Raw genomic sequence first — 20763 nt, 5'->3', positions numbered from 1 at the left:
TGTATATTATTAATGACAAGTTATCAGAGGATCTAGGACCACAGCCAGACAGGAGCTTCACTGTGCTGTGATTCTGTAGAGAAGATGAACCCTTAGCGAGGCCAGATCCCTCAGTTACCCTTATTCTTTTCTCCACTGTGCAAAGATTTGTGATAAACCATTTTGTCACAGCAGCCGGGAGGCGATTGCCCTGCCCTAAAGGGCTTATAACTGAGCTTTAACTAAAAGACAAAGGGAGCCGAATGAGGAGATGCTGGGTAGAGGCATGAAAAACTTAAACATTATCTAAAAAGGGCAAAGTGAATTTTATTTTGGTACCAGTTAAATGTTATTAGAACAGTTCAGGACCCACACTTATTGGCAGTTGTTAGAGCTGCAGTACAAGCCTCAGAGGTTCGATTTTCTGAGTGGCTACAGCTGTACCACTTTCTAAATCCTTGGGTCCTGATTTATTCATGGCATTAGGAATGCAAAATGCAAGCAGAGGGAAGTAGGCCAATAAAAGAATAGAAAGCAGGGACACAGAGGAGCCAGTTTCTTCATTCCAGCTGAAAACAGGTTGAAATTATTAACTCTTTCAGACCAAGCTCTCTCTGAAAGGACAACACAGCCTGATGCATAAAAATGCACAAATGAGTCTCTCCCTACAAAATAATAAAATTATTAACAGAAACACAAAACAAACATGGCTTCAGAAAAAGAATTCAGCCTAACTCTAGCCCGAGGCATTTGCATTTTGAGATGCATAATGCTCAGGCCAAATGTGCCTGACCAGGGAGGGGTTAATGGCTTTGGTTCATGAACTGTGGACCAGATGTTCAGCTGGTGCAACTCAACATAGACCCATTAGAAATTAGTGGAGCTATGCCTGCTTACCCCAGACAGGATTCTGGCTCTGTACTTCGAAATCCTATCTAATACCCGCTCAGAAATTTTTCTAAAGGGAAAGGCCTCACTCTCTGGAAGCATCTAAACAGGCTACTAGAAAAGCTGCAGAATGTGGTTGAGTTGGAATGACTGCTGCCCTGACCTGCTTGTTATATTACAAATACCCTAAATTGAAAGCAGGTAGAAGCCTCCTGAGAAGGGAAGCCATTCAGATATTGGAGCAGGTCATCAACTTTTACTCGTGGGGAGACAGGACACAAACCAGCATTCCCCGAGATCAACTGATCCAAGAACTACCAAGGCGTACAAAGAGACTAAAAGTCATCTCAGGTGTCCAGTAATACTAGGCACACATCATTGCTGCATGAGAAGGATTTTAAACAGCCATCTTGATCAACAAAGCTGACGTTAAAGGAAAGTTATCTGCCCTGTAACTGTGTTTCTGCACCTCTAAGCATTCAGCCTGTGCACTTGAATGACAAAATTGTACGCAATTTGTTTAAAGACTTTTGTAACACAGAGTGTAATAAAAGATCTGTGATGCTGCAACAGCAGTCTTCCATAACATGATTCTGTGTTTTCCCAACCAAACACCAACCTCTCAGGGACCAATAACTATACAACATTCAGTATATCGTAAAGGATTCTGCTATAAGCCTCTTTAAATACATTTACATCCATCACACACACTCTTAAGAATGTAGGCACCTTTCTCAACTGAAATGAAGCCCCTGGCAGCACCTTTCAGCCTGACAGGAATGCTACGGAGCTCTGCTCCTTCCACATAAACTCCAAACAGCACCCAGGTAACATGAAGTCTGTCTTCCTGGCTAGAACTAAATGCTTCTTTGAGATGTTCTGTATTTGCTCCTTTCCCCACTGAATGAGCCTGCCATACACCAATCTACAACTGGGTCCCTGTCTTCACCTCATGTTCTCCTAGGGCTGTCAATCCCTCCAGCCCTATTCCTATACAGAATCCTAGTATAGCAATATGGAAGTACAAGTCTGGTCAACATCTGAAGACAATCGTATGGTGTAAGGACAAAAGCTAAGGATTAAGTTGTCCTTAAGGAATACAGTACTCAGGCTTTCCAGCGTAAGTGCTAGCATTTCTGATACCTTTCTGAAAGAAGATTCATAGAAAAACTATAAACACACCCATGGAGTTACAGAGCTCTCCTCCTTGAGTCCTTAACTGAAACCTTTAAGGAGTCTAACAAACAATAGGCAACACTACGATAGGGACTGCCAGCCAGTGGTGTTGGAATAGTCCTCAGCCAACAAGCTGAGCTGGTCCAAAACAACAGCACCAACCAGCCTTTAAAGGAGATAACTGGTTATATGTTAAGGCTATATCTTGAAACATATCCACTTGGAGGAATTTGTAGTTTGTGGAGTTTCCTCTGTTGAGAAAATATAATAAAGATTTTTGAAGATCTGTTTCTCTTGACATAAATTAGCAAGCAGCACTTATACTAGCTGGAATAACAAAGCCAGATGAGAAAGGGCAATACTTTAGTCTAAGCAGATCTCTCTGCAAATCTCTCAAAGTCTTCAGCAAAAGATTTTCTTATTCTCTGGAGAGAATATATATAACACATATAAATATATATACACACGCATAATAACCAGATAATTTACTTGAGCCAAAAAGTATGGTATTCAACCTAGAGCCAGCCTGATTTTGAGAGGATGAAGAAACCAAACACATCCTTAGTGGCTCTGGAGTCACGCTCGGGACTGATTCCTTTACTGTATCAAAGTACAGAATCACAATGCAAAATTCAGTATACTCTGACCCCTCTTTCAAGTGGTTACCACCTTGTTTTACAGCAGTGAAATAAAGTTCACTCAAATTTTGGAGACCTGAGTTCATCTTCTCTGAACTTCTACTCAATGTTAAAATGAAATGACAGGAGAAGATGCATTTTGTAGCAGAGTTCCTTCAAAATGGTATGTTGGAAACACTTTACAGAATATAAATTATATATATATGTACATGTATAATATACAACACGTACAGAGCTAAGAACACAAAAAGGAAAGCTACATTTGCACTTATCAATAGAAAATGGTGAGCTGGTGGCAACATAGTTCAAGTGCTCAAATCATCAATAAACCATCAACTGAGCACCGAATTTTCCAGCTGCATTAGAAGAACATTATAAGCAATGTTAGCAAAAAGTCTCTTTTGGAAGCTTCATAATGAAAATGAAGTTTAGGAAGGTCAGTTTGGTCAGCCTGTTCAAAGCCAGTATATACATGGTACAACAGGGAATTGGGAAACTTGTGGTGCTCCAATCCAGTACATATACAGTACCCCTGAAACGCTGATTAAATTGTTTCTCATTACCTACTGTTGAGGAAGGCAAAGCAGGTGGTCAGGGATCAACATTACTTATAAATGAAGCAGCACTCCTCATTGCAGTTTTGAGATGGAAAACGTTTGTTTCTCAATCAAAGCAGATACTCCAACAGAGAAAAATGAGGATGAAAAATGTGGATGATACATAACCTATGAGCTCAGCAGCTTCAGACCAGAGAAGTTCAACAGGGACAAGAGGGGGTTCAGTGTTAGTGAACCAAGCCAGCCTAAGCATTCCTTCCCTGTCTTTACTTTCTTAAAATAGATGTCAGTACAGAAATGCAGACAAGGGTAATTGCTCTGTTTCGATCCTCTAAGGAATGAAGAATTAGTGACACAGTCCATTATATTCTGCTTTCCTGTTCCAGATGATAAAAAGGCTCCAGTGACTCCCAGGGTCACACTTGCACATTCCCTGCTTTACTGCAAGAGGCCTGGGAAACACGATTGATGCTGCTTTCAATAAAGACCTTCAGGCCCTTTAAACCTTGCGCATAGAGATATTCCAGATACCAGTTCCACTTCTTTCCCTATAAAAACAGAAAGAATAGTCAGATGTGCAGGACATAGCTCTGTCTTTTTCTTAAGTCAATCCGATAAAGGTCTGCAAATATCGCCTTCCACAGTTTGACAACATTCATCGTAGTCTGTAAATACCCACAGGTATACAGGGTCATGTCCTGTTCCCAAATGCCCAAACTTTTCACTTACATATTACACATTCTTAGCTTGAACATGCCGAATCATGATCTTTTTTAATACTGAAGATGCTTATAAATCCCAGTTCTAAAAAGTGCAAAGTCTATTGGATCAACAGTGAAGATGTCAGGAACCAAATGAACATGGATATTAAAGCCTTCTTTCCATCACTAATGGTGACTCCTCCAGATCAGGTTTGAAGTACACTGTGATAAAGGAAATGAAACAAACTGCCACTGTGGAGGATCCCTGCTCAAAGCTATAACAAAGCTACACATCCATCTCAGAAATTTAATATTAAAGTTTATTAATAATAGGAATTCTGCTTCAAGTACACCAAAACCAAAACTTTTTCTGGAGCCTGCAGAGAACAATAAACAGCCTTGTCCTGATACTGCACTGACTCATGGAGGAAATATATAAAAATCTCAGACCACTACCCACAGATGGCTAGATACATAACTTCGCAGGTGTTGATGTCCTCATGTTTGGCCCTGTTAAGAGACTGAACCAAAGTCTACAGCTGGAATTTTCCCCTTTCAAAATTTTTAGAGAGCATTTGTGGAATTGGTGAATATTATCACCTCATCCTCTTCTACATAGCTGCTGAAAAGTGCCTGTTTTCACTTCACTAAAACAAGAAATCTTACCTTAATTAAACTGAAGTTGAAGGCGGTATCATCTGGCCAAGCCTTAAGGAGAGGGAATAAAAACAGTATCAAGTCAGATAAGAAGTATGTCCAGAGTTGCTCGGCCTCTGCTTAGTCCCCTCCTAAATCAGGAATTGCAGGGGTGCAAGGAAATTGAGAAATTTTTAATCATGCTTCAGAATGGGCTTCCAGCATCATACTGTGTCCACAAGTGGCAAGGTAATGTGGAGACAGTCTTACCCTGTGCTGCAGCATTACTGGATAACAACAGAGAATATTCACAGGTATCTTTAACCATTGTCTCTCAGTGTAAAAGCTACCCTTTCAAAACATTAGCTAGATAATTCCCAACAATGAGAAAGAGCAAGAGGAGAGAACCTACTGACATTTAGATTATTGCTTGTGTTCTCTGAGTGTGCTGCAGAGCAGTGCCCTCTGGTGCTCAGCACTGAAGTGTTTTAAGAAAAGATGGCACTGCAGCTAAATATTTTTTCCTGTCTTAAGACACACCTGTGGTAGCTGCTAATCAGAATATATTTCTTGGTTCTGCAGTAGGAATAATGCAAAAATTCTCCACCAGAAGGTTTTGGTTTGTTTTTTTGGGGTTGTGGGTTTTTTGGGTTTTGGTGGTTTTTTTTAAACTTACAAAAACTACAGAGAAGAATCAAGAAGCCTCAGAACAGCAAGGATCTAGACTAAAGATATGAAAAACTAATCCTGCTACAACAGCAGAAAGACCAAGGAAAAGAAGTTGCATATAACAAAAAATAAACTCCTCTGGCAATGATAAAACTTGGGTTTAATCAGCAGTAAGAGACAAACTACCTAGATTCAGGACACTGAGTATATAAACGAAGGCAAATTTGTGAAGTGTTCCTAACCAGCATTCTTTGCTTCAACTTTAACCTCAGGTTTCCCTTGCTTCTTTCCAGAAGCCACACCTATGCACACTTTCAGTCTGCCAGCATTCCTCACAACAAAATGGCATCTATGTGCATCCTTTGGATAGCCTACAAAACCTGATTTCTCAGGGCAGCATGCACATCTCCAAACAATAACAACTTTGGCAAGCTGTTCCCTCCACTATTCAATAGCTGCACTGAACACATAATGGCACCCACAATTCAAGGTGACTACTAGCAGAACTCATATCAGACAATACAAGACAGCACCATATTATCTTACTTCTATACTTGAAGTAGCTACTTGTATTTCTTTTTTACTAAGCCATTCTCAAAAGCTACTGCAAGAGCCAGAAAGCACTGCTGAAAGTTCCACCATGCGTACCTGCATACAATTTAACTATGTATTTCTTGACTTTCTGGAGTTTAAATGTCTAGGTCACGCTCCATACTTTGTGCACTATTAGATGCACTATTAGAAAGCTTTTAGTGAATTACTAATTTACTTCATTATTTAGCTATTTTAGTTCTATCCTCAAAATAATCATAAGCACATATCACATCTAAAACTGTTACATTCATGCTTTCATACCATGCAAAGACTATTCAAATTGTGCCATTGATCTGACACAAACACAGAATGCCATACCAGTTTTTGAAAGCTCAGTTGTACACTTTGTCAGCCAGTGCACTGAGAGACACTTCTCTAGAGAAACTGTCAAGACAGAACATCTGGTGCTGCCAAAGGCCCGAATGTTGGCCTATACCATTACCTGCTGCAGGAAGAGGACAGCATAGCCCATCATGGCTGGGTGGTAGACAATGTTAAAGCTGGTTTTGAATTCCTGCACTGTGGCTTTCTTCAGCAGTTCATCATCCATACAAAGACCTTGAGGATGAATATCCTTCTGGAATGCACTGGATGTCCACAGACAACCCACCATAGCTATTATGTACTGGTTGTACTCTTGGTATGTCTGGCTACTGAATTTGAATTGCAGCATTTCCTGGAGGACAAGAAAACAAATCAATAAATAGCATCTTCAAAGCAGTTGTGTGCTCCCTCCAGTCCTTAAAAGAACATCATTAGAACACCTCCCTTCCATTCAATCCAACCCCTTGCTAAGGTCTATTCTAGCACATAGCAGATTTGTCCGCAATACCTTTTTACTCAGCTCATTTTCTTTTGCAGCCACCAAGTTGGTTCGATACCTGAAAAAAAAAAAAAGTGAAAGTTAGGTGCCTATAAATTTTTACAACCTCCCAGTGATGAAAAAAGGTGGAGGAATGTGTTAAGAAAACTTATTTTCTTTACGAGAGAGATTATCGATGGTAAATGGTAAAAAGAGAGACACAAAAAAGTATTCAAGGGACTTTATCACTTGGCATATACCCACCCTTTCCAGTAGAAGCAAGGAGACACCCAATAATATTAATCTCTTAATCATTTAAGATATGATAGGTTTGCCTGTGACAGTCACCTTCATAAAGGCAATATACAAGAATTGGCACACAGCCTTAAAATCAGAAGAAAAATGCAGTGTATTTTTAAGAAGGGAGACTTTCATTCACTAAGCAGAAACACAGAAGCCACTGGAAGTAATGCAACTTGACAGTTGCTCTATATAATAAGCACTAGTTCCTCTTATTTCCCAGAGACCATCCTATCATGTTAATTACCCAGCAGAGTCCTTAGAGAAAAAGCCACATGGAGAGCCCTGCGCCAGCTGTCAGCAATTGGCTACTCTTCTCAGATGCAATCACTGGAACTAACAAGGCCAAGAACAGCAGCCATGTTGGTTGATCCTGCAGAGCGCTAAACAGTGCTGTCTTTGGACCTGCAGGCAGCACGAGGCAGTCCCAAATTCTCACAGAGTCTGGAGGTGGCAGAAGGACTTCCCACTCAGTGCATTACAGAATTTATAAGGAAAAGCTTAGGTCAAAGCACAGGAGTGAGAAGTTGTGTAGTTAACTACTAGTGATTCCAGCTGGCTGACTTAAGTTCTCTCAAAACAATATGGGAACTCCTTCCTTCACATATCAAAGATATGGAAATAATACTAGGAAAGAGGTCAGAATCCTGCTATTTTGGATAACAGACTGAAAAAAAAGAGAGCAGGAACTACAGCTATAAAATCCTGTATCATGAAAGCTGGGCACAAATGGAACTTTCACCTTTGCCTTCAATGATAAGAAAAAGCGGATGTCGGATTTTACACCAAAGTAATTTCATTTCCAAAAGATTGAAAGAGAAGACAAGGAGTCCCTACAGCCCACACCATTTGTAGTACCTGTACATAATGTAGCAGAGCTGATTCAAGCTGACAGAATCCATGCTGAGAAGCGCTGGGTAGAAAACTCCAGCAGGAGGCATTATCAATAAAGGCAGATTGTACCTCAGATACATGTCACACACCTAGAAGAATGAAGCAAATCCAGGCAGATTATTACTGCCATTAACAAACCCCAAAGCATCTAAAAGCAAAAGTGAACATGACACTGCATTCCAGCCAGCTCCATCAACTTCACGTAGGAGGGAAGGCCAGGGCAAAGCAATTCCATTTCTTTCCTTCTCAGTATAAGGCATATTGGTCAGTTCATATCTCAGTCTCTGCTTCAACCATTTAGGTGTACTATATTTTTTGACATGGTTACTTGCTGAGTCAAATCTACCCAGATCCCTGTAAAAAAGCAGCAGCCATTTTTTCTGATCTTTTAGATCATTCCAACATACATAGCTGGGATTGCACTAGACCTGACCTTGTTCCTAGCCTGGTTTGCTGGTACCAGCAAGCCAAACAGACCATCCATTTCTTCCAGTTGGGAAATGAAATCTTTCTATTTGACCTTGCTGGAATTGTGTGAACACATGACATGAGCTTTGCTCTAAGAAAAGATGATATGGCCATAAAACATGGGTTTATTATCAGACTCATGTTTCGAATTTAAGGTTGAGTTTCAAGTAAAAAAGACATCTTAAAATTTCTGCAGATTTAACAAGATCTTCAGCTATAATGACAGTCTTATAGTATGGATAAATAATTAAAAGCAATATTGCTGTAACTTAACACATTACTGTCCTCTATAGTTTAGCCACAGTAACTATTCCCAAAGGTGTGTTCTTCAGGAAGGTACGTATCATTCTCAGAAGAGCAGTGATCTAAGAATACGCATATCTAGTTACTACAGTTCAGGCCATAAACAATTAAGCTGTGACAGCCCACCATCCCAAAGATGGATACCTTTTATATTTTGTTAAATTAGGCACAACAATTGTTTTAGGACTCCTCCTCCTAATCTCATAACAGACTTTTCACTGAAGATTGTTTGCCAGACCTTCACCTTTCCTCTTGCCCTCAGTACAGCTACACCATGTAAGGTATAGGCAGATATTTGTATGTAACTGAATTACTGGTATTTTCAGAAATCTAGACTCTTTACTTAATATCTCAGCTGCATGATTTTAGAAATCTCTAGAGTTCTGAATACATAAGCAAAACATCAAGAAAAAATTCAAATCCTAGTCGTCTGCTAGGGTACCAATAATTATATATCGAAGGGTGCATGATTCTCTGTATATTCCCATAAAATGAGCATTACTTATTTTAAACACGCTGTCTTATGCAAATGTTGTTGCCCATTAGTTTTGTGCATTTTTTAATGGACATTTCAGTTACAAGTAGATCCCAGAACTATCACTGTTTTTTGAACTCTTCATAATTTTATCCAAATTGTAGAAGCAACAACAGCATGGCTGGACTTCACATGGCAGTAAGCACATCTCCAGAGAGGATGTGAGGAAACTAGAGAATAGGCTTAAGCCTATTTGATGCCACTTAGTTTTGTCTACAGGACAAACTGGGAAAAAACAGTTTTTAAGGGAGCGTTTAAGGAAAAACACCAGGGTATGTTGTTTGAAATTGAACTGTAGATTGTTCTTTTCTATAAATTAGCATTAAAAAAGCATGTTATGCCATATTATTACTTCCCCTTCCACAGTTCACTTCTGACTTAAGAGCAACCACTTTCTAGCAGTGTATTTAGTTCTGCTTATGGATGCAACAGCAGCAGCTATCACCTGTAGATCTACCAAGTATTTGGAACATTCTTGCATTTAATCACAAAGTTCTATAAACTATAATGAGGAAGGTGTTTTCATGCTCTAGCTTAAAAAATGCGAACAGCCTTAGAGTATTGGGATTTTGAAAGCCAAAATGAATAGGATACATACGGTCTCATAGAAATCCAGGATGAAGTACAGCAAGAAAGTAGGATTGTTTTCCAAACGCAATGCAACAGTAGAGATCCATCCAACAAAGTGGATCAGTTCAGCCACCACCTTCACTAGTCCAGAAAGGGTGGTATCCCTGCAGCAATGACATGACACAACATTAATATATGCACCTCTTTTTGCAAAAGGGAAAAAGGAAAGGTGGTAAAAAAAGAAATTTAAGTTTATCCTTCTGCCACACCAAGCATTCAGCAACATGCATTTGTTCTTCAATATACCCAGTAACATACTGTTACCAACATTATTACAAACATGACCCAGCTGTCAGTGTTACAAGGATTTTGACTTCTGGACATTTCAATTTTCAGTGTCAATAGAAAGACTTCTAAAGAAAAAGAACAGGATTGACAAGGTAGTTTACAATATAGCAGAAACATTACAGATTATTAACCTTCTAGGTTTCCTAGAATATATACCTAAATACACTAGTGAACAATGCACAGAACACTGTATTGCATTTATTTCAGACAAACTTACAAAGAATGGACTTGAGAGTCAGACTCTGAATCCAGATGAATCACGTGCCAATTTAACCAGTTCTGCAACAGCTCTTTCAGGCTCTCAAGAACACTGCACTGCAAGAGGCAAAAAGAAAACATGTTGATGACAATTTATGTAAATGCATAATACTAAACAAAAAATGCCATGAGATTTGACATATACAAGGAAAGGTATCAAGAGTTTCTCAGGAGCACAAAGAGCAGTGAGATAATTCCATGTCCCCTTGAACTGAATGTATGCATTACATAGCTTTTCCTGGAGAACGCACGTTTCAAACACTGAGTTAAAATTCCAATAAAACAAACTTACTATTGTCTTGTGTACTACCAGTTCTTTTTATTTCCAGTGCCTCAGTTTAATTTCAGTCAAAAAAAGAAAGTATCTTAAAGGCACTCAAATTCCCAAAGAAGTTATGTTGTAAGTATAAATTTTATCCTCCTTTTGGGGAAGTCTGTGCCCAAGTAAGTCTGCTATACAATCCCTCAGACTGCTACACCTGACAAGTGCAGACAGCAGTATCAACTAGAAGTAAACAGCCACTGTACTCACTTAAATTACCTTAAAGTAAAGGGACGATGTGAAAAAGAGCTGTGCCAGGGGATCATAGAGGTGTGACTTCATCTCTGAAACAAATGAGAGCGCAGCATGGTATCTGTGCACAAATTTTATCCCCCAAGATCAGACACTGTCCAGACTCACCCAAAGGATCTGCAACACATACCAGAGAAGCTGCTGAGGGGGATCCAACTCACAAGTCTGAGGATTTGTGACCGGCAGCAGAAGCCATCCCAGAGAGGAAGGCTCTTATACAGGAACTCTTCACAGGAAGAAAATCCCTCCTACAAAGCAGAAAACGAACATTCAAAAACTCATCTTATGTGCCGGCACCTTGCCATGCTCACTTCACCATGGAGAAAGAAAGAGGCTTACACCTCCTTCCTGCCATGCAATTCACCAGGACATTCAAATCATCATTCTCAACACCATTCTCAAATTATCTTTCCTGCAGATAACAAGGCCATGCCCAGAATATTGACTTGCTATAGGAATATGTATTTTTATTACTTGAGACACTGTCACTTCTCAGAGATACTACAGGAAACAGGTTAAGTCCCAAAAGTATGTTAAGGTAAGACTTCGTGAAACTCTTGGCTTCCACAAAACAGGCACTTACCTGCAGGAAACACTCCGTCTTGTAGACAGTTTCCAGGAAGTCCTTGAATTCTTCTTCATATAGGTTGTTATCAGCCACACACCAGGTGCATTCTAAACAGAAGAGAACACTGTATTTGTATATGAGCACAGCAAGAATAAGCACAATCAGAAACAAAATTCAGTTCTCCTCCAGCAGTTGTTTTAACGCTATGTGGTTATCACTATAAATCTGAATTGCAAAGTACCATTATTGAAAGGTGAAAAGCCTCAGACATCCTTTATCTCCCTAGCATGCGAGGTAATAATAAGTTCCTACCTTCCTGAAGAGTCTGGCCCATCCAATAGTAAAGCCTCAGGTAAATAGATTCATCTTTGATGCAATTCATGTAGTGAAGCAATAAAGGGTTTGTTAGCACTGAACCCATCTGGGAAGGAAACTGCAAGAGAAATCAAGAAAAAAAAAAAAAGAGTTATTCAGTAGTTACATTAGCAAACTGCCAGAGAATCTCATTCTATAGAGTTGTCCAATCATTTTACTGGCAACAAGACCATCTCCAGGACTCATTCATCGCCCTCAGGTAGGACTAGATGCTCTATCAGAACTAGCTAGCCCACACACTATTCACATATAAACAGGGCATAGAGGAATATCCTTTGATCTCTCAAAACATTCAGTGAGCTTACTGACACCTTCCTGAAACTCACCTCTAGGTGGTGGATATTTTGTAGGAGCTGAGAAAAGGTCTGCAGCTGCTCCACTGGAAAAGACTCATTCGTACTGTACAAATCAACACGGTTCTTTTCCCTGTCCTCTTCTAAATTATTTTTGTTTGCACTGCTTGCAGGTATAATCAACTGGCTATTCCATTTCTGTAGAAAAAAAACACAAGTGAATAGCAATGACTCTGTTTCCAATGCAATGAAGTGCACTTGTGACAAGTGTTCCCATAAAGACCCTGTTTTGCAAAAAAGGTATCCAGGCCTTTGTTATAATGGGAATGCTGCATTTCTTTATAGCTACTCCACCCTTACCAGTGCTGAAATAAAGCCTGACTCCCATTATTTGCCAATATTCATAACGAAAACAGCTTGGCGCCTTCTAGGGTCTACCTTAGGCTCATAACCTACCCTTTTTCGTGACTGAGGTTGAGCTGTGCCTAAAAAGAGTGGCTGGGACACTGGAGAGTTTTCCTGGTTTCTTCGCCTTGCTATGTTGATTGCTGCTTTCCATGGGCCCTCTGAACTCTTGAAGTAAGTCTGAAAACATAAATCAGACACCCATGCAATAAGCCAAACTAAGACAAAAGAACAGAAAGATTAGTTTCTATTCTGAAAAACGTCACCACAGTGACTCTGCTTGACAGACCAAGGGGCTCGGTTTTCACAGCACAGAACTTTCGTCATTCCTCAGTTTTATTACCTTTTGACTATAGTTCAACAGTTATGCTTTTATTTCCTTCTGAAATGATGCCCCCTTTTTCAGAAGAGATCTCCAACACTTCTGATTTATAATCCTCATTCAGATCAATCATCAATTCATAGAGTAAATCTCAAGTATACATTAAAATAAAACATGACCAAGGTATGCTTATGCAAGTTACTAGGAAAGCTTCCTGAATTCAGCATCAGTGATATCTGCCAAAGAGAACAATTCAATGAGTAATTGAATTCTCAATTTATTGTAGACACTACAGCTACAAAGAAAACTGGAAAAATTAACCAACCCAACGCCTTTTCTGCACAAAACTTACTTTTTGTCACTTCAATTGCAATCAGTCTTTAAATCCTAATCAAGTGCCAAACCATCACAAAAGTGTTCAGACTGGTTTGGGCCTAGGTAGTCAAGCTTTTATTATACAAGTTAAAGCAGTGTGTTCATAAAAACAGTTGAAGATGTATTTGGGTTTTAGTTGCTAGTTATTTTCTTCACTTCTGGTGCATGACAAAAAACAAATTCTCCAATAGATGACTATGCAGCACAATGCAATGTATAAATTTATAGAGCAATGTAAGTAACACAAGCAGATTGAAATAACACAAGTTTTCTTTTACAGAAACACAACTTGCCTACATATAAATTAAATGTCTCTTCTAAAAAAAACCCCAAACCCTAAGTCTATCCCATTGAAGTACCAAAAGAAAATTTGTTGCAGAATTTAGGTCTCACCTGCTGCTATTTTCTGTTACATATTCAGTTTCTGCTATATATATTCTACTTGGTCAAAGGGCTAAGCATACACATAGGCATCTCTAAAAGTGGAGTCATATTTTTTGTTGTTACCTTGAGGCTCTGACAAATCAGCCTACCACATTTTTTCCCACTTTTTTTCTCTTTCCTATGACATAGACTATCCAAATGGGAAGTTACTTACTGACTCCCATTTTTATTTGTACTTGAGAAAGTCTGCAATTTGGACAATGCCTTGTGCAAATAAGACAGTTTGTTTCCTGAAGAACTTAACATTGTGTGAAACAAGTCAAAACCAGCAAGAACACCAAAAGAAGGATTAAATTAATCCTCATAAGGATAAAAGTAGATGCCATTCCATTCCAAATCATGTCATGCTGAAGAGGAAACAAAACACAAGGCTCATCTAAACCTGATTTTGCTCAGTGAAAAGAGGAAATAGAACTAAACTTCACCACTAATTCATGCTATAGTTTAAATGGAAAGCTCGGTACAAATACTGTCGTAAGTACTGGTTGCAAATAGATTAAATCTAACTCCTTACCTTCATTTTCGCAGGAAGGGTTATGGTCACCAGCTCAGGACAAAAGAGTTTGTAAAGTGATAGTAGAGCCTGCAGATGAGACTGCATTCCCTGACAAATAGCAGAACAAGAGGAAAAACATGTGGGGTATGTCTTTAATATAGAAACTGAATACTGTATTCTAGAAGCAAAAAACCCCCAGTGATTACTAAAAGCTTTCTAAAGCTACATGTGAGTAACCAATCATAGATGAACAACTGAAAATGAAAGGAAACTGTGTCAATGAAATACCATAGGAAGGGGATTGAAGAAGGAACTTTCTGTAGTCATAACTAATAAAAAGGAATTTAACAATCAAAACTATGAAAATATGGTCTTCTGCTGTCTAAATGCTCCAAAACCATGTTATTAAAGCTACATTTTTTTCCTTACAAAAAAGGGAGCAAGATCCTCTACAATCTTATATTTCTCAGTCATTTTTGATACAACTTGAAAAAGGAAGATGAACAGAAAATTAAAGATGGTGGTAGATAAATGAAGCTGCCCCTTGCTTCCGAGATTTTACCAGACCTAGCCACAAAATGTATAGCTTTGTGCATATGGTCACAAAACACAAATGAAAATTAGGGATGCACATGCAAGATAGACAAGCCCTGATGATACAACGACTATAACCTACAACTCCAAGTCTAACCCTGTCCTGAAACCCTAGCCACTCTTCTCCATCCTGTAAGGATGTTAGTCTTATAAACTGCATTATTAACCCCAGTTCAAACTCTACAAGGTTTGAAATAAACTCACCATTTTTGCTTGGAGGTCAAGTAGTCTCCTAATCCGAAAAGGCTTGACTGAAAATACAGTTCAGAACGTAAGGGATTTTAAAAACTCTGTATCAGACATTTACGCAAAAATGTAGCATCACTTTTATTATAGAAAGTCATGGCAAAGCAGGCAGAACCAATCAGTCTTATTTCTAGGCTAATAGACAGGTTTCCAAATCAGAAAGTGTCACACAAATCAGGCTGAACTACCACACATGTTTCTTTGCCTTAAAAGCAATATATTGCCTAGTCATTGTATTAGCGCCACTGGAAGAAAAGGCAGTGCCAGCAAACAAAATAAGAAACAAAAGGGTATTCCATCTCATACAAATGGATAGACTCACCACTTTCTTTCCTAGTCAGCAGGTAGAGGAGGTGGCAGACATAGGGGCACTGCAAAGAAAAGGCAGCAATTAACTATCCTGCTGGTGCAGACTGCTAACCAGGATACACTAAAAGCAACATACAGGCTTCACAAGCTAATATTGTTTCACTTAGTTGGCTGCCTCAAGTCATCACTGCGTCCCCATTGGGGCAGAGCATACCTTACTTCCCTTAAGAAGTAGCATGTTTTTTACATGTGACATATGTCAATTTTATTTAGAAATACTATCTGCACACTATGAGCGGTCCCTATAGTAGTCAAACTATTCAGTGAGCTTGGATCTTGGTTTTTGGAACATGGTCTAGATATTTCAGGAGTCAGCAGTGAAAGTACAATTACATTTTCAAAAAGAAAGGCACCTTTGAATCAAAATAATTTATTAGAGCTTCTAACTACAGTTGAGGCTGTAAGGGTCTTAAATTAGTTTCACACCAGCTCTGCTGCACTTTCTAATTGTCCCATCATGCCTGTAAACGCTATTTTAAATGGTAAGAACTTATATCCAGTTTTATGAAAAGATTATAACTAATGTTAACCAAAAACCATTAAAAACTTTGCAAGAAATATAACTCAGAACTTTGGCAACTTTAAAAGTCTTAACCACAAAATATCCTAAACTGAAAGAATATTAACAGTTTCATATCTAACGTGACTGCCAAGATCATCTTAATATGAACTGAATCCAAACACTTCAATATTCCAGCACCTGGATTTTACAGTTGCCATATAGCAGAAATGTCCTGATTGCTTGTTCTCATTTAAGCTACATTTCAAATAAGTTAAGTAGAACAGCATTTAGAGTATCTCACCTTTAAATAAACATTGCTCTAAAAGGTTTTTTTCTTTTTCATAGAATCGTCCAGGTTGGAAAAGACCCTTAAGATCATCAAGTCCAACCACAAACCTAACCCTGCCAAGTCCATGACTAAACCATGTCCCTAAGCTCCTCATCCACACCTCTTAAATACCTCCAGGGATGGGGACTCAACCATCTCCCTGGGCAGCCTGTTCCAATGCCTGACAACCCTTTCAGTGAAGAAATTTTCCCTAATATCCAGCCTAAACCTCCCCTGGCACAACTTGAGGCCATTTCCTCTTGTCTTGTCACCTGGGAGAAGAGACCAGCACCCACCTCTCTACAGCCTCCTTTCACGTAATTGTAGAGAGCAATAAGGTCTCCCCTCAGCCTCCTCCAGGCTAAACAACCCCAGCTCTCTCAACTGCTCCTCATAAGACTTGTGCTCCAGACCCCCCCAACAGCTTTGTCGCCCTTCTCTGGACACGCTCCAGCACCTCAATGTCCTTCTTGTAGTGAAGCGCCCAAACCTTTTGCCCAAGGTATGCAAGTAAGTTTCTCCCCAGGAGCAGGAGACTTCACCTGATGATGTCGGACACCAAAGGCAATCCCAGAGACTGCAGCACCATAGTTACTCTTGGGAATTTAGACAGAATATACTGTCACTCTGTGATGCAGAATAGCAATTCTTGGAAACATGTTTAAACAAACAGAGCACAGCATTGAAACTAAAATAATCCTACAATACTTCCCTGTTTCTGAATCTAAATTACCCAGCAATCTTAGAATGCAAAATGAAAAAAAAGGAAAATAAATTCCAGCCATCAGAAAACAGTTTCTAGCCAACAGCTACTCCAGACTAATTCTAGCATTAGTATGCATACTACTAATGAACATTTAGGTTTATTTTGTCAATTCCATATATTCTTCAGCTCTCCTTACCATCTTCTCATCTTGCAGGAAGGAAAAGAAGAAACCATAGAGGGCATGAAGTTGTTCCTTGTGATCAATGAAGTCAAAAAACGTGATCAGCCATCTTAAAAAAAGCAGCTGCAGATAGGAAAAAAGTCATATTACATTAAGTGATAAGCAAAAGCCAGACACACCAGTCACAAGCCAATTTAAGAGACACAGTCATTAGGATATATGCCACTCTCAAGGACAACCAGATAGCTACAGATGAACAGTACAGGGATAATTCAGCTGTGCAAGAAAGCCTGCCAAGAGCACCAACTCCCATACCCAAATGGAAAAAACAGCTCAGTTCTGAATGCGTGCTAACCCTCAGATACGATCTGAGGGCCCCTCACTACAAGAAAGACGTCGAGGTGCTGGATGCATCCAAAGCAGAGCAACGAAGCTGGTGAAGGGCCTAGAGTACAAGTCTTATGAGGAGTGGCTGATGGAACTGGGGTTGTTTAGCCTGGAGAAAAGGAGGCTCAGGGAGACCTTGTCACTCTCTGTAACTACCTGAAAGAAGGCTGTAGCAAGGTGGGTGTTGGTCTCTTCTCCTAAGTAAGAAGTGATAGGATGAGAGGAAATAGCCTCAAGTTGTGCCAGGGGAGCTTTAGATTGGGTATTAAGAAAAGTTTCTCGATCTTAAAGGTCTTTCCCAACCTAAACGGTTCTATGATGTAAACCTTTGAGCAGACTACATGAAGACAAAAAAGAATGTTTTGCTAACGTTAAGTCATGTTGCCATGGCCAAGGTACACAGAACCTAAGGGATACCTTGCTGAAGTTTATGAAGAATGCCTCACATAGCTGAAGTATTTCACAGAAATGCTGGTGGAGAAACCATTCCTAAGGAATTCAGATACAAGACAAGCAGGGCAAATTTCCACTCACATTTAAAAAGTGCTCCTCGGTTCCCACTGCCATTCCAGCAATGGGTGTCTCTGCCAATCTTTCTAAAGGACAGTATCTTATTTCAGAACCCTGTACATTAAAATTTCAGGATTTTTGCTTCCTGAAAATAATTTTTTCTCATAATTCCTATGGAGAGACAATAACTACTGTAAACATTTACTAAGTTACCTGGATGTTGCCTGAGCATTTGCTGACACAGAGCCAAGATACAGATGAAACCACAGAATTTTCTGGTATTACAGAGGCTGGAACCAGGCTCTTCAATAAACGAGTATTCACTGTATCAGCTGGAAAACAAATAATTTAAAATAAGATAGTGCTCATGTACCAGGTTCTTTGATATAGTTTTGCAGCTTAGGTCAAAATTCCCTCTGAACAAGATTATTCAGAGCTTCATTGCTTAAAGTAACAGTGCACAAGAGTCTAGTAGGGACTTACCTATACCTCAAAAAATTATGAGAAATATTTCTTTCCAGTTGAAAGAAAATGGAATATCAAGTATTTTAGTACTGAAATAGCCTTTAGACTCTTGGCAAGACAACCAAAAGTAACACAAGTTTCTGGTAATATTAAACGACCAATTCCTTCAGCAAAATAGTATACGACTGTCAGCCAAACATCAGCAGATTAGTGTTCTGGAGATAAGCTAGTAATTTTAAATCAAGAAAAGCACTAAACTACTTGCACAATGGGGAAAGAATCCTGTGTGCTCCTCTTGGGTTCGAGGGAGGGGAAAGTTTAGGGGTTTTTTTTAATTGAATATTTCATTATTTAGAAGTATAAATGTTGACCACCATTTCTAAGAAAGCAGCGTGAGGGCTGCACTGACACTGCTGAATTGTTTATTAGGATGACATTTAATTTTAGCAGGCTTCATTAATAGAACTATGTCAGTTTGTTCAATTATTTTGACCTTGGGGAAAAAGAAACCTACACAAACAGTTACAACAAGGAAAAGACACAATGTTTGCTAAGGAGACACTAAGCTTTTCAGAGACCTGCAATTACAAACAAAGGAAATGAGCTTTTAAAAAAATATTTGTAACAAGCCATAATATTTTTCTGGGTATCACTCCCCTGTAGCAAGAACTGAGGTTATTTTTAGCATGAACTCAGAAATTACACTGAAGCATGCCAGAAAGATTAATTTTATGCTAAAGTACCTAACAATACAGTCACCATAAACTCATTATCTCAAGGAGGTTTGATTAGAGGGGAAAGAGACGTTCACAGAAGACACGCTAGCAGTTTATAAACATTTTACCAAGTTTGCCACTGAGTGCCACGTTTAGCAATACATCAAATGCTTCAGGGGGTAACCCTCTTTGCAGGGCAATGCTTTCCACAGTAGTCAAGTGTTTCTGCAGAACACTGTTGTTCTTCAGTGAAACACGGTCTTGAACTAGGACGAAAAAAAAAGATGACAACCGCAAAGATGAAACAACTTCTGAACTGAAAATTAACTATTTTAAACATCTCTGAACTGTCCGTACATATATTCCTTTTTGTTTGGTTCTTTCCATAGTAGCAGAAAGGGGAAAACCTTTTAAGACATTACAGAAATATTACAAAGCTCAGGCATTAAAGAGGGAAAACAGCAGGTAAATTTAGATATTTTTTTTTTAATTATTATTATTGTTATTAATAAATCAGTTGTTATATTTTCAATCCTAGGCAGCTAACCTTAAAACTACTCTTACCTTTCTCAAAATAGCTCAAAGCTTGCTCAAGGGAGTCTTGCTTGCTGTCATTTTTCTGACTGTTAGGAGACTGATGATCCTGGACACTTTTCTCAGGGTCAATTCTCCCTCGTTTTTGCCATGCAGAGATATCAGTTTGATTTTTATGGTGAACTTGCAGAGGCTGCTTTGGGGTCTTAGAACTCTGTCTTCGTTGCATCTTTTGAGACTCCCAGCTGAGACTGGAGATTTTTACTCATTTGTCACAGGGGTTCCAATCCTTCCTTACAAAAAGGCAAGAAAATAGATGGACCTCCAACAGCTGAAGGACATCAGAGAGCTGGCTCCATGCAAGAAAAGAAAAAATTATTTTCCTGACAAACGGATTTTAGAGGGATCCTGCATAACTTAACAGAGTAACTTCAGAGAAAATAATTTACAGCCACCTGTCCCCAAAAAGATCAGACAATATACTCAGAAGATGCACAGACAACAGCGTATCAAAACTCCATTCTTTCTTTCATTAAAAAGGGGAAGAAAAAATTCACAAGTAAAAATTAACATGAACCCCTTTCAGTTTAAAAATTATCTGATAAAATATTATATAATATTTTAATCCAAAAATTAACATAACCAGAAAGGTAGCAAAACACAATCAACAATTTTCTTATTTTGTGCATTATCAGTTTCATTACTTGTATTGTGTATGTCAATGTCATCAGTCAACAGGTCATGATTTCCTGCAAGGTAATGCACAGATTTTAGAGGATCATAACAAAACTTATCATCCTATTTTACAAAAATTAGATTCTTCTGCAGCCTCTCTACCTAACAGCTGGATTGGAAAAAAAATATGAAATTTTAGTAAACTTCCAAGTGAAGCACAAGAGCTACTAACACTGCAAAACCACCTAGCTCTGGGTGAAATACAACCATGAAAAGTGCCATTTTCTCCTCAATATGCTGGAGATGAATCTTTTACCCATAAAATGTGAAATATTGCTACAGTTTCCTGGATTTTATAGAGTCTGCATGCATATCCCTGGAT

General features: G+C 38.9%; 1 protein-coding gene across 1 annotated transcript; it reads right to left on the bottom strand.

Moving 5' to 3' along the window:
* Positions 1-3479: 3479 nt before the first annotated feature.
* CENPI (centromere protein I) lies at positions 3480-19935 on the bottom strand. The gene is made up of 20 exons (XM_009820192.2): positions 19737-19935; positions 19301-19438; positions 18205-18323; positions 17110-17217; positions 15331-15379; positions 14967-15013; positions 14187-14276; positions 12583-12711; positions 12160-12324; positions 11771-11891; positions 11474-11565; positions 11021-11138; positions 10858-10922; positions 10276-10373; positions 9739-9874; positions 7799-7923; positions 6671-6719; positions 6281-6514; positions 4606-4647; positions 3480-3786 (listed from the first exon to the last, which is right to left on the bottom strand). The coding sequence occupies exons 1-20, from the start codon at positions 19933-19935 to the stop codon at positions 3655-3657; spliced, it is 2256 nt and encodes a 751-aa protein (XP_009818494.1). The 3' UTR covers positions 3480-3654.
* Positions 19936-20763: the final 828 nt, after the last annotated feature.

The sequence above is a fragment of the Gavia stellata genome, chromosome 14 (genome assembly GCF_030936135.1).
Source record: "Gavia stellata isolate bGavSte3 chromosome 14, bGavSte3.hap2, whole genome shotgun sequence".
In the NCBI taxonomy this organism is placed as follows: Eukaryota; Metazoa; Chordata; class Aves; order Gaviiformes; family Gaviidae; genus Gavia; species Gavia stellata.
The sequence above is the reverse complement of the archived record's forward strand: the minus strand, read 5'-3'. Positions and strand labels throughout refer to the sequence as shown.

Coding starts and splice junctions, on each gene's coding strand:
- CENPI (XM_009820192.2), bottom strand. CDS start 19,935: ATGCAACGAAGACAGAGTTCTAAGACCCCAAAGCAGCCTCTGCAAGTT. Junction 15,380..17,109: donor TCCTGCAAGATGAGAAGATG/GTAAGGAGAGCT, acceptor TTTTCTTTGCAG/TGCCCCTATGTCTGCCACCT. Junction 11,892..12,159: donor AAAATATCCACCACCTAGAG/GTGAGTTTCAGG, acceptor TTTCTCTTGCAG/TTTCCTTCCCAGATGGGTTC.